The 13368-nt window shown below is 31.2% G+C and overlaps 6 protein-coding genes and 1 pseudogene across 7 annotated transcripts, besides 2 other annotated features; 5 read left to right on the top strand and 2 right to left on the bottom strand.

Annotated features, from left to right (window-relative positions):
• Window positions 1-98: 98 nt before the first annotated feature.
• TVAGG3_0911650 (uncharacterized protein) lies at window positions 99-1419 on the bottom strand (the record flags this gene model as incomplete). The annotated part of the gene is made up of 1 exon (XM_001297827.1): window positions 99-1289. One exon carries the CDS (start codon window positions 1287-1289, stop codon window positions 99-101), a length of 1191 nt encoding a protein of 396 aa, XP_001297828.1.
• Window positions 1420-2196: 777 nt separating this feature from the next.
• Window positions 2197-3498: a mobile genetic element.
• Window positions 2293-3418, top strand: TVAGG3_0911670 (annotated as a pseudogene). Its single transcript has one exon. A coding segment is annotated over exon 1 (1126 nt).
• A 13-nt stretch (window positions 3499-3511) lies between the features above and the next one.
• Window positions 3512-3748, top strand: TVAGG3_0911680 (N-acetylmuramoyl-l-alanine amidase family; the record flags this gene model as incomplete). Its single annotated transcript, XM_051251821.1, has 1 exon — window positions 3512-3748. The coding sequence occupies one exon, from the start codon at window positions 3512-3514 to the stop codon at window positions 3746-3748; it is 237 nt and encodes a 78-aa protein (XP_051077395.1).
• An 18-nt stretch (window positions 3749-3766) lies between these two features.
• On the bottom strand, window positions 3767-3982 carry TVAGG3_0911690 (uncharacterized protein; the record flags this gene model as incomplete). Its single annotated transcript, XM_051251822.1, has 1 exon — window positions 3767-3982. The coding sequence occupies one exon, from the start codon at window positions 3980-3982 to the stop codon at window positions 3767-3769; it is 216 nt and encodes a 71-aa protein (XP_051077396.1).
• Window positions 3983-4431: 449 nt separating this feature from the next.
• Window positions 4432-13368: part of a mobile genetic element that runs on past the window's edge.
• TVAGG3_0911710 (uncharacterized protein) lies at window positions 4813-5691 on the top strand (the record flags this gene model as incomplete). Its single annotated transcript, XM_051251823.1, has 1 exon — window positions 4813-5691. The coding sequence occupies one exon, from the start codon at window positions 4813-4815 to the stop codon at window positions 5689-5691; it is 879 nt and encodes a 292-aa protein (XP_051077397.1).
• On the top strand, window positions 6579-7400 carry TVAGG3_0911720 (uncharacterized protein; the record flags this gene model as incomplete). Its single annotated transcript, XM_051251824.1, has 1 exon — window positions 6579-7400. A coding segment is annotated over one exon (822 nt), but the record flags the coding sequence as incomplete, so codon positions are not given.
• On the top strand, window positions 9461-10492 carry TVAGG3_0911730 (uncharacterized protein; the record flags this gene model as incomplete). Its single annotated transcript, XM_051251825.1, has 1 exon — window positions 9461-10492. A coding segment is annotated over one exon (1032 nt), but the record flags the coding sequence as incomplete, so codon positions are not given.

The following is a 13368-nucleotide window of genomic DNA, read 5'->3' on the forward strand; positions in this document are numbered from 1 at the left end:
ACATCATGGGTTCCCTTAAATAATCAATAAATAGGTCATTTTATTTGGATTTTCTATCGAGAACTATGTATTTTTATAATATATATTAAATATACAATTTATTTACTGATTAAATTAACAAAGTCTGGGGAGATATGAAATAATGAGATATCTTCCTCTTGAAGATCCAGCTTTTCATAACCATATTCTAGTAGTAAATTAATAATTTCAAAATTCCCTCGAACAGCTGCCCAAAACAATGCATTATTGAGGCAATTATGGAAGTTGTGATTAATTGGAACTTTATGTTCAATAAGGATTTTCACAATTTCTTGATTATTCAATTTAGCAGCATGTAGGTAATAATCTTGGTCAGCAGCTGAATCCAATTCAAATTTATAATCTTGGATAGTATCGAAATAACTTTCAGTCAATTGACTCTTTTCCAAAACATCTAAAAGCAATTTCACACATTCTGCAGAATTCATTTCGATTGCATCAAGGAGCCATGAATCAATTTTCTTAGGGAAACATTCTTGATCTTCTATACCAGTAATAGTGACATTATTCAAAATGTAAATGCAAGCGCCTTCATTTCGAACCTCTAATGCTCTTGACAAACAAGAAAGCATTCTATTTAACGAGATATTCTTAATTGAATGATTTCTGAAATAATAAAGAAAGCCGGATAGACGTGTGTCGTTATTAATTAAGGATTCAAGATTTTTTCCCAATATCTTTTGTTTTGCATGATCAATCAAAAAACAAAGTATTCTATAATCTCTGCATTGAAAAAGCGTATTTTTTGATATGCATGCACCATGCTCAACAAGGATTTTTACAACTTCGAAATTTCCTTTCATTGAATGATAATCAAGAAGAGAATTTCTTACTCCTTGTCCTTTGGCATTTGCTCTTCCTCCGTTTTCTAAGATAAGTTTATAAGCTTCGATGTTGGTATGTGTTACTTCATCCATAACATTTTCAAAAACGTTAACTGATAAACGTACTTTATATTCCTCTTCTTCCTCCTCCTTATCATTCATCATGGTAGTCGCTTTAGATTTCATTATTCTATCTTTTGTTTGTAACATAACACCTTGATCAAGAAGATATTTAATTAAATCTATATATCCCTGATTAAATGCAAACCTCATTATATGAAAGCCATTTTCACCTTTAAGGTCAACTTTATAGGTTTTAATAACATATTCAACTAATTCTGGTTTCATATTTGGAGTGCCAAAGGTAAATGGACGTTGAAAATCTCTGGGATTAAAAATTCCATAATTATCGAGGATATATTTCATTCCTTCAAAACTACAATACGTTAAAACTTCTCTTAGTAGTATATGTGGAAGGGTTGTGTGACTTTTTTTGTAAACGTAAGAATTCATACAATATTGAGCGATTTTGTATCATTTTTTTAACATATGAAGTAAAAAATGTATGATTCTTACGGTTTTTATTCTTACGTTTTTGAATAAATCAAGATTTAAAAAATTTTCAAAATTATAAGACATTTACACTCAGCCCATACATAATGAAATAAATCATTAAAAAAAATTAACATTAATATTAAAATAATTTATCTTTTATCTTTTATAAAAGAAGCTATATATAGATGATGTCAGATATTCCGCGATTAATTAAACATTGTTTAAATCATGAATGGAATCAATGGAGTCATAATCAAAGACCTCATAAACGAGTAAAAGATTCACTACCATAATGAAATAAAAAAATAAACTTTAAACATTCATGTCTCAGAATCAACATAGAACTTTAAGAAGCTAATGATTATTTGAATTTATGAAATCAATTATTTGATTCATTTTTTCTTCAATCTCTTCTATTCTTTTTGTTAAATCATCTATTTTCATTAATGAGGTGATTCTTGATTGAGGAATAGATTTCAAACTAACCACCCCCTTTATTTTTGAAATTTTGAATCCATCAACTTTAAACATTTTATTCAATTTACACGTTGTCAATTCTTCAAATAATTTTTTATTATTAGCATAATAGTCATTAAATTCTTCAACAGATGAAAAAATTTTTATTTCAGTAATTGGTTTAACAACGTTTATTTTTTGTTGAACATTTTCACTTTCATTTATTTCTTCCTCCTCTGTTTCATTTATTTTTAAAATCGGTTTCATTTATCATTAAATAAAAATTAGAATATAAGTGATGAAATATATTTTTTAATTAATATAGGGTGTCCAAAGGTGCGTTTAGCACAGCGCTCTATATGAGACTATTAAAGGAGATATATGCTGATTATAAATATATAATAAAAAATATGAATATATGTATATGATGAGTAAGTTGTATTTTGGCGCCATGCCGGGATATAAAATGAATTTTGAGACAAGAGGCGGTTTCGCGGGAAATTTTTGCGGGATTTTTTTCATTTTTTTAATGAATCATAAAGAAAACATCCTCGCTCTTGCAAAAAAATGCAAAGACTGTAAAAAATCTACGAGACATTGGTAAAATGCTTCGGTATGGATGCTCCTAGCTATTCCACTGTAACGTATCATGTTAGGATGTATCACTTCATGAACAAAAAGGCGCCCATCATAAAAATTGACAAAAAATCGCCGGATCAAAAAAAATCAAAGCAATTCTTCAAGCGCTAGATGAAGACCCAAGAGCATCACTCAGAAGGATAGAGGAGATGACAAAGATACCACGTACAACAGTCAGTTATTATCTGCACAATTATTTGAACTACAAACTAGCGTATACACGTTGGGTTCCGCACAACCTTAATTCAGTTCAAAAAAAATCTAGAGTCCAATCTTCGAAAGAGCTCCTCTCTATATTGGGTGCGTATCAATCCAAGAAGTTTCGCTTTTTAGTAACAGGGGACGAGTCTTGGTTTCAATATGCAACAGAAGCCAAAATCATGTGGATCCCGAAGGATGAAAATCCGCAAACATTCCCGAAGAAAAAAATTGACACACCAATGATTATGTTGTCGGTTTTTTGGGGCGTGAATGGCATCATCGCAATTGATATTCTTCAAAAACCTAATACGATGAATGCTCAGTATCTAATTGACAATGTTCTTACTCAAATTATCAATTCTGATGAGTTTGAGAAATCCAAACAACAAAAACAAAAGTTTGCAATTCATTTTGATAATTCAAGAGTTCACAAAAGTCATAAGGTAATGAATTACTTGGTGGAAAACAATGTCAAAGTTGTTCCAAACCCAATTTATTCACCTGATATTGCACCCTCTGACTTTTATTTATTCGGCACGCTAAAAAAGAGAGCTGAAGGACGCGAATTCGCGAGTCCAGATGATCTTGAAAATTTTGTAAGAGAGCAATTTGAGCAATTTTCTCATGATGATTTAAAGCGTGTCTTTCAAGCCTGGATCGATCGCTGCGAACGCGTGATTGAATCCAATGGTGATTATATTTAAATAAACTTTATATATATGTAACTTGTTTATTTCTATTCGCAGTATTCAGGTTTGTGCTAAACACACCTTTGGACACCCTATATTAAATCAGAAATGGCGGCAGGATTCTTTAAAAAATTATGGGATGGAATTAAGAAAGCTGCAGGTTGGGTTCATAAAAAGATTATTAAACCCATTGCAAACTTTTTGGCACCAGTAGCGAAAACGGCAGGAACTATCATAGGTGGCGTATTAGGTACTAAAGCAGGTAATCCGGCGATGGGAGCACAAGCAGGTAACGCAATTGGTGGAATAGCTGAAGGAATACTTAATAAAATAGGAGGTAGATAGTGGAAAAATAAATTATTTTTATCTTAGTATCGGTTGAAGTCTTTGATAAACTTTTTCTCCTTTATTTAAAATTTCTCTTATTGGGGCAGCTTTTGGCGTTATTGATTCAGCAACGTCACTAATTGCTTCTTTATTCTTAAATATCCAATTTGCTCCTTTCTTCATTGTTTCCCAAACTTTATGCGCTCCTCTTTTTACTTTATCCCACAGTTTCTTAAATATACCTGCAGCCATAGTTGATTATTTCATTAAAATTAAAAATTCATTTTCATCTTTTAATTTTGATTTTTTATTTATTAATAAATGACGACTAACTATTTGGTGCCAAACACTAAACCGATTAATGGAAATGTGTTTCATTCATTCGAAAAGATAAATGAAATATTCGCAAAGAATGACGGTAGAAGATATTATAGAGAACTTGAAAGTTCATGCTATGACTCTGATGCTCCATATTTTGATGATAAACAAACTCATTTAAGAATTACAAATCCGGCTCATGATGTGAACCAATTAGGTGACACATATATTAAACGCAAAGTTAAAGCAACTCTAGTTTCAAATAAAGCTTTCACATGTGATGCCGCTTTTAAATGCATGCGTTTATTCGTTGGTTACAAATCATCAAATCAAAGCTTTAAACAATTAGAAGTAGAAACCGAAAGAGGTGATGCCGGTTATCTTCAATGGATTGCGCCCGTGAATCTTTCGCATTTGCAACATATAAACCAAAATCAGAAAGGAAAGTTAAAAAGTTTGTTCATTCGTTATATAATAATGTTCAAAAATATGATAACTCAGTATGTGGTAAATATATTGACCCTTCAGAAGTTTTCAAGAACGCAAATGAAGAAGTTGATATCACTTTTGATATGATTATTCCGGTAAATGATTTGTTAGCATTTCAGGCGTTCGATGATTATCCTAAATCATTTGGTGAAATCATTCTTAAATATTATGTTTTCAGGGATACTTTAGTATTTTGTCAGGTTGACCCGTTAAGAGTTGCTGATTTACAAAATTACGTTTATGAAAAGATAACTGATGAAAATTATGAAAAGATTATGAATCATGTTTATAAATATGATCGCAAATTCCAACAAATCGGACTTCCTGCCAAATTAATTACAAGCTTAGCCGCTACATCTGCTGACGCAACAGTTGATGACGTTATTATTTCATGCACAAAGATGGAAGTTTTAGAGGATAAATGCATTACACCAGGATATGGTTTAATTGAAGAATCAGTTAAAGCAATACCACGTTTATTCAGTAAGGAAGATCCATTCATGATTCCAGCTCAACATATTGACGTTCGTTCACTAAATGGAGGTTGCATCACTCCTGAAGGTATCAGCTCAGATTTCTCATACGCTCTTCATAATGTTACAGATGTTGTGTTAACATTTCCGAAGAATGCAATGCAAAGAACAGTTTTAGAAAATCCAATGCTTCGAGGTCTTCAGGTCACTATAGATTCCAGAAACTTCCCCGATCAAGCGATGACCACAGTGGGTGACATATTCTTTACACGTATGCTTCAAGCTTCTGATTTAGATGGAGTGAATGAATGCACAGAAGAATACGAGGACTCATTAACTAGACCACTGAATGATGATAATGGCACGCCATTAGCTAGAACATGGAAAGACCAAACTTCATTCTTATGCACTATTCCAGTTCAACGTGATGGAGCGGGTATATTCTTTGATGGATTAGAAACTTTCAATTCACAAGTTACAGTACAAGTGAAAGCTTATCCAATCATTCAGGGTGTAAATGACACTTACTGTTCAAAGGTGACAAATCCTCCTCAGGTTTGGTTTACTAGGACTACATATTGGACATGGACACCGGATGAAGGTTTGAAATATCATCCAACAGGTACACCACCACAGTATAGAAGTTCATATGATGAAATATTGATGAATAGAAATGTTTAAAATTATAAATTTATTTTTGATTAAATGGATTTAAATTCATCCACCCCTTATGAAGAATTAGCAGGAGTATATAATACATACGTAGATGATATGATTAATGAAGCATTGAGTGATAATAGAAATGCTCTATCTAAGGAAAAATTAATGAAAATTCCATATTCTGAATGTTACTTAAATTCAATCACTGCAGCAATTGGTAAACAAATAAAGGTAAAACATTAACGATATTAAAACAAATTATCATTATTGCTAACACTTCCCCCCATTCACATGTGTTAATTTATATCAACCGTTCAGGTTCACCTTCAGATGATACATTTGAATCTTTAAAGCATTTAATCAAAATTCCAATTATTTATTTATCACAAGAAGAAGCAGAAGATTATTTAAAAAACTTTTTAATGTATAAAGAATTATATAATACAATCAAGAAGCAAGGATTAGAGGATAAAATTATTGATAAACAACGGATGAATTATTTGAAACACTTTCTATTTCAAATTTTGATAGAGAATTTTTGCATTCACTCATTTTTCTAGATGATGGTGAAATCAAAACTAATAACAAATGAGAAATCATATTTTAATCAGTTATTAACTCAATGTCGACACATTCAGTGTTCATTCTTCATGGCTGTTCAATATTTCAAAGCATTAAGCACAAACATTAAATCAAATCTATCAACACTTTTCATTTTCAGTGGGTTTAGTCGTCAACAGTTGAACGTTATGCTTTATCAAGTGAATTTACCAATGAGCATTAATGAACTTTACACACAATATCAGCAATTAGGTGAACATGGAAAAATAATAGTTGATTTAAATAAAGGAGTGTTAAATTTGATTAACTTTTTATAATTAATTTTTATTTTTTATTTATAATTAAACATGACAGAAATAGCAAATCTTCTACAGGTTCCATTAAAACAAGGGACAAACAAAAAGGGTGCATATAATAGAACTATGAAAGTTCCAGATGGAATGAAAGAATTAGTTCATATTGTTGCTGGTCTTCAAAAAGATGTTAAACAAATGAGAAACGTTTTAACATTACCAGAAGCTCAAGCATATGCCAAATGTCAAGGTCCAAATTGGGAAGCACACGAAGCAGACATTACGGGTCCAAATGGAAAACCTGATGGTATAAATGAAGTTTTCGTTACTGATGGTCAAGGTAATATTAAAGTCATAAATGGGTATAAATTAACTATATCTGATTATCCTAAACGTAAAGCATATAATGAACGTTATCCTATGCAATTTGATGAAAATGGAAAAGCTGTTAAACAATACATTGGAGAAGGTGAAAATGGTCCAATTAATTCATACCGTTATAATCCATATTCTTATTTCAATGAAGAATTAAATGCTATTGAAGAGGGACCGGATGGATTACCACGATATGTTAATCAGTTTGATGGTCAATATGCAAATATTAGACCTGAAATTCCAGCTAAGAAATTCTTTAAAGTTGCTTTATTCGATCCAGTGTTCAATGAACAGAAAGAAGCAATGAAAGCAGAATTTAAACCAATTCAAGTGGCAAGAATTTCTTCATCTTCACTTTCAGAAGCGTTCAAGGAATTGATAAAGAAACCACTTTATTCTCAACAAGGTTATAACTTTGATTTAATTAAAGAAAGTGATAGACGTAAATTAGAAAAATCAGATGGTTTTAAGAATGCATGTAATGAAATGATTAAAGATATTGTAAATGATAAAATAAGACTGGAAGAAACTCAAAGCAATATCAATAACATAATTGGTGCAGTTACAAAGAAAGTATAAGCAAACAATGATGAACCTTGGGATATTACCGTAACAACTAAATAAAACTTTAAATATATTTTTCTTTTTTTTATTCGAATATAAATGAGAAGACGTTTCACTAGTCAAAAGAACACTAACGCAAAAGCAGAGATTACGGTTGGTTATAACGTAAATGATGATAAATCACGAATTATTCAAAATGTTAAAGTTAATGTTAGTCCTGAATTAACTCGTGACTTACCGAAAAAGGAGAAGGAACAAAATAAAGAAGATGAAGACCCAATCATTTTATCTGAACCCGGTAAAGAACCCGTTGAAATTCCCACTTATCCAACATACCCCCGCCTCTTTCATCAAACATCGAGAACCCAGGAATCTACGATTCCAGTCGCAATGCGCCATATAAAATAGACATTAATTCTGAATTAATGAAAATTTACCGTGATATAATAATTAATAATTATGATTCAATAATAAATTTAATTGACCAATCCGGTTTAATTATTTTACCTTATGAATCATTAATTCACATTATCGCCATTCTTTGTGATGTTCAAGATTCAGACGTTAAGATTCAATTTTTCATAGATGATGAGGTTTCATGCTGCGGAACAGTTGCAAAAATAAATCCTATAAAGGATATTAGCACAATTAAGATATCAAAGAACGGAACAACAACTGAACTTCATTTAACTTATAATGATATTTATAATAAAATAGTTGATGAATATAAAATATCACTTGAAAAATTCTTTGTTAAGGCTATTTAATATTCAAGCATTAACATTATCGAATAATAATCCTTTGAATCATAATCAATAATAATTGACCTTTCACCAGTTTCTATCGTTTGTTTTATTTCTTTTTGTTCCCCACTATCCGGATCGGTCATTGTAATTGTTTTTGTTATAGTATCAGCTTTATCTTTAACTTCAATCTTTTTTCCATCGGGATATTTAAACCAAAATTCCAAAAATTCGATATTGTCAATCTGTTCATATTTTAATCTATCAATTACATTTTTAATACCATCTGAAAATCTTATGAAATGGTCATTATATGGGTTTGATTGAACTAAATTTGAATGAAGTGAAATATAACCTGTTGATGAATATGACATTGACTCATATTTTCTGAAAACACTAAAATTTATAACATGAATGAATTTCTTATTCGTTGAATTTATGAATTCTTGAGGTAATCTTATTCTAGTTTTATTTATCACTGGAAAATAACGCTTTACCATATTTTTAATCGTAATAAAAATGTCAATTATCAATATTATTTCGAATAATAACTGTGAATTAAATTTAACAGTTAGCGGAATTTATAATGTTACTCTCGTTTCTGTGAGTGGTAAATTTAATCCCATTCTTTTAGACCCTTCAGATTATATATCATTTATTAAAGATGACCTTGAAAAAACGTATGATATGTATATAAATAATGTGATAACGAAATGGGATATTAACATGATTTTAAGTTATTTAAATGAATCATTTATCGTATGGTATGAAGAAAATTTTAAATCAAAACCCGATAAACTTTTTGAACTTGATGAAATAAATAACCTTATTAAATTTCCGCTGAAAATTAAATTTTGTACTCCTCATCTTCGTTCATTGTTGGGGATATTAAATTTTGAAAAAGATGTTGGGGATGTTTTGTATTCTGACACTGGTTCCAATTTCATTTTAATCAAATGTGATAAAGTTAATACCCCAATGAGATTTTCACATCAAACATTAGACCATAACTCTTACCCATCAATACAAAACATTTTATCCATCAACTTAAACACATTTTCTTTATCATATCCGTTTCAATTATCTGGGAATTCATTTATTCTTCATTCAAAAGATTTATCAAATATTAAATTTAGAGTAACTGACCTATTTGATTATGATTTAGAATTCATGAATGAAATATTATGGCAATTTCAAATAGAAAAAATAGCTGATGAGATAACAGATTAAATATTTATTTTTAAATCATAATAAATGATTAAACAACAGCAACCACAACAACTTAAGGCACAAAGCACCCAGGTCCCTCAGACCATTACATACGCCATATATGCATATAATTCAAAGACGGCAGAACAAACGCAAAGGTTGAAATATGGAGATTTGGAGATAGTATTGAAAAATGACCATTTCGAATTCGTTTGCAAGGGTGGTGCAGTGATATCAAATATAAAAGAAATTTTATTTATGAATTCAAAAATTAAAGGTATAACGGATGATATAACATCAATTCCACCAGAAGAACAGAGATATTACGCATTAAATGCATTTCCTAAAGTTTTGAAGATTGGAAGATTTAATTTAAATGAGGAATTCATAGAAGGTTTCCTAAACGACATAATGAAGAAGGCAAATTTGGTTTATGTTGATGAAAAAGATAATGAAATTAAAGAAAGGGTTGAATGGTATCATGAATGGACATCAAAGATTTTAAAAACTAAAGCCGATACAGGATGGGTTTCAGGATGTTTAGACCTTAAAGCGGATAAGGAATATGTTAACGATGAGTTAGAGAAGAAAGCGGATAAGGAATATGTTAACGATGAGTTAGAGAAGAAAGCAGATAAAACTTATGTTAATGAAGAAATAAAACAATCAGAGGTCTATTTTACTCCGCCATTTTTAAATTTTATGAAATCATCAGATAAAACCTTTGATATAGATTCTTTTGAATGGATATGTTTCGATGGAGTGACCATGTATTTATTTTATACAGATGGAGTGCTTTATTATTTTAAAACAAATGATTTTAAAAACTATGAATCATTTACTCCATCTGTTTTGAATCCTGATACACGAAAGCCAATCATTAATCCAATAATTTTATATGTTGAATATAATAACGGTAAATTTATGGGAATGATAACGGTTGAAGATGATTTTTGCCCTTGTTATTCATTCGATTGTATCCAATGGTTCAAATGTAATTTAAATCAAGATGCTAAATTTAAATATCCAAATAATCCTATTAGATGTGTTAATAATAAATGGGTACTAATTTATGAAGTCAATCAAATTTTCATTAGTGAGGATGGGATAAATTATTATATGTTTAGTATGATGTCATCAGATTTGAAAATTGATTATACAAGTAAGTGGTATTACATTAACAACATGTATTTTATCCTACAAAATGATAAAATTTATAGATCATCTTCAATATCACAAGGTCAATTTGAACAAATTTTTCAAGCTGATGGAGACATTGAAGCTTTATGTTATGGATCAAATGTTTATGTTCTCGTTTCAGGTGAAATGGTCTATTCATATCCTGTAAGTTATAACAGACATATTTATTTATCACAGGATTTATCAAATTGGGAATTGGTTTATTCATTCACTCCAAAATTTACTCAAAATTATAGATTTACAAATTTATTTTATATTGATGGGTATTTCATTGCTTTAGGATGCGGTGATTTAGTAAATATCAGTAGTGATGGAAGAAACTGGTCTGAAATCACAAAATTTCAAGATGTTAGAAAAGCAATTTTCAAAAATAATACGTTAATATTGATAACAAGACCAGTTTTAAATACTCACCCAAATTCAATATTATATAATAAATTCAATATTCATAATGGATTAAATACAATTCTTGAGATGATTTACCCCATTGGTTCTATTTATACGTCAATGAACTCAACAAATCCTTCAAAAGTTTTAGGTTTTGGTGTGTGGGAACCGATTGTAGATAAATTCTTCTATTGTGCGAACTCTTCAAAGGAAACAGGAGGTTCAAAGAAAATTACTGAAGCAAACCTTCCACCGCACACTCATACAGGAACTACAAACTTTTCTGGTGACCATAGTCACTCATTAAGAGACCATCCATTATACAACTCAGAATATTATGCTGGCAATGACGTTTTATCTCCAGATTATAACCATTCAGCAAAAAAGACTTTTCGACCAACTGAACCAGGAGGAAATCATTCACATACTTTCACAACAAATCCAACAGGCTTGGGTAAAGATTATATGCCACCATTTATGACTGTATTCGCATGGTACCGCATTTATTGAATGTGCTTGAGCCTACTTTGCAGGCTTACCGCGTTCATTGAATGAACTAAATATATTTTATGTTTGTAATTAATTAGGTAATGAAGTAATGAATGAACTGCAGAAATAAATGTTTACGTTAATGTTTACAGGTTATTCAATAATGACTTATTTTTGAAGAACTGAAGGTGCTACCATGTTACCATGTGCTACCAGGTCATTTAACTTCTCTGAAAAAGTGTGACAACATGACATTTAGACAACAACACAGGAGGAAGGCAGTTATGAATTATTTTTGAAGAACTGAAGGTGCTACCATGTTACCATGTGCTACCAGGTCATTTAACTTCTCTGAAAAAGTGTGACAACATGACATTTAGACAACAACACAGGAGGAAGGCAGTTATGAATTATTTTTGAAGAACTGAAGGTGCTACCATGTTACCATGTGCTACCAGGTCATTTAACTTCTCTGAAAAAGTGTGACAACATGACATTTAGACAACAACACAGGAGGAAGGCAGTTATGAATTATTTTTGAAGAACTGAAGGTGCTACCATGTTACCATGTGCTACCAGGTCATTTAACTTCTCTGAAAAAGTGTGACAACATGACATTTAGACAACAACACAGGAGGAAGGCAGTTATGAATTATTTTTGAAGAACTGAAGGTGCTACCATGTTACCATGTGCTACCAGGTCATTTAACTTCTCTGAAAAAGTGTGACAACATGACATTTAGACAACAACACAGGAGGAAGGCAGTTATGAATTATTTTTGAAGAACTGAAGGTGCTACCATGTTACCATGTGCTACCAGGTCATTTAACTTCTCTGAAAAAGTGTGACAACATGACATTTAGACAACAACACAGGAGGAAGGCAGTTATGAATTATTTTTGAAGAACTGAAGGTGCTACCATGTTACCATGTGCTACCAGGTCATTTAACTTCTCTGAAAAAGTGTGACAACATGACATTTAGACAACAACACAGGAGGAAGGCAGTTATGAATTATTTTTGAAGAACTGAAGGTGCTACCATGTTACCATGTGCTACCAGGTCATTTAACTTCTCTGAAAAAGTGTGACAACATGACATTTAGACAACAACACAGGAGGAAGGCAGTTATGAATTATTTTTGAAGAACTGAAGGTGCTACCATGTTTACCATGTGCTACCAGGTCATTTAACTTCTCTGAAAAAGTGTGACAACATGACATTTAGACAACAACACAGGAGGAAGGCAGTTATGAATTATTTTTGAAGAACTGAAGGTGCTACCATGTTACCATGTGCTACCAGGTCATTTAACTTCTCTGAAAAAGTGTGACAACATGACATTTAGACAACAACACAGGAGGAAGGCAGTTATGAATTATTTTTGAAGAACTGAAGGTGCTACCATGTTACCATGTGCTACCAGGTCATTTAACTTCTCTGAAAAAGTGTGACAACATGACATTTAGACAACAACACAGGAGGAAGGCAGTTATGAATTATTTTTGAAGAACTGAAGGTGCTACCATGTTACCATGTGCTACCAGGTCATTTAACTTCTCTGAAAAAGTGTGACAACATGACATTTAGACAACAACACAGGAGGAAGGCAGTTATGAATTATTTTTGAAGAACTGAAGGTGCTACCATGTTACCATGTGCTACCAGGTCATTTAACTTCTCTGAAAAAGTGTGACAACATGACATTTAGACAACAACACAGGAGGAAGGCAGTTATGAATTATTTTTGAAGAACTGAAGGTGCTACCATGTTACCATGTGCTACCAGGTCATTTAACTTCTCTGAAAAAGTGTGACAACATGACATTTAGACAACAACACAGGAGGAAGGCAGTTATGAATTATTTTTGAAGAA

This window comes from Trichomonas vaginalis, chromosome I, assembly GCF_026262505.1.
Source record: "Trichomonas vaginalis G3 chromosome I, whole genome shotgun sequence".
NCBI lineage: Eukaryota > Parabasalia > Trichomonadida > Trichomonadidae > Trichomonas > Trichomonas vaginalis.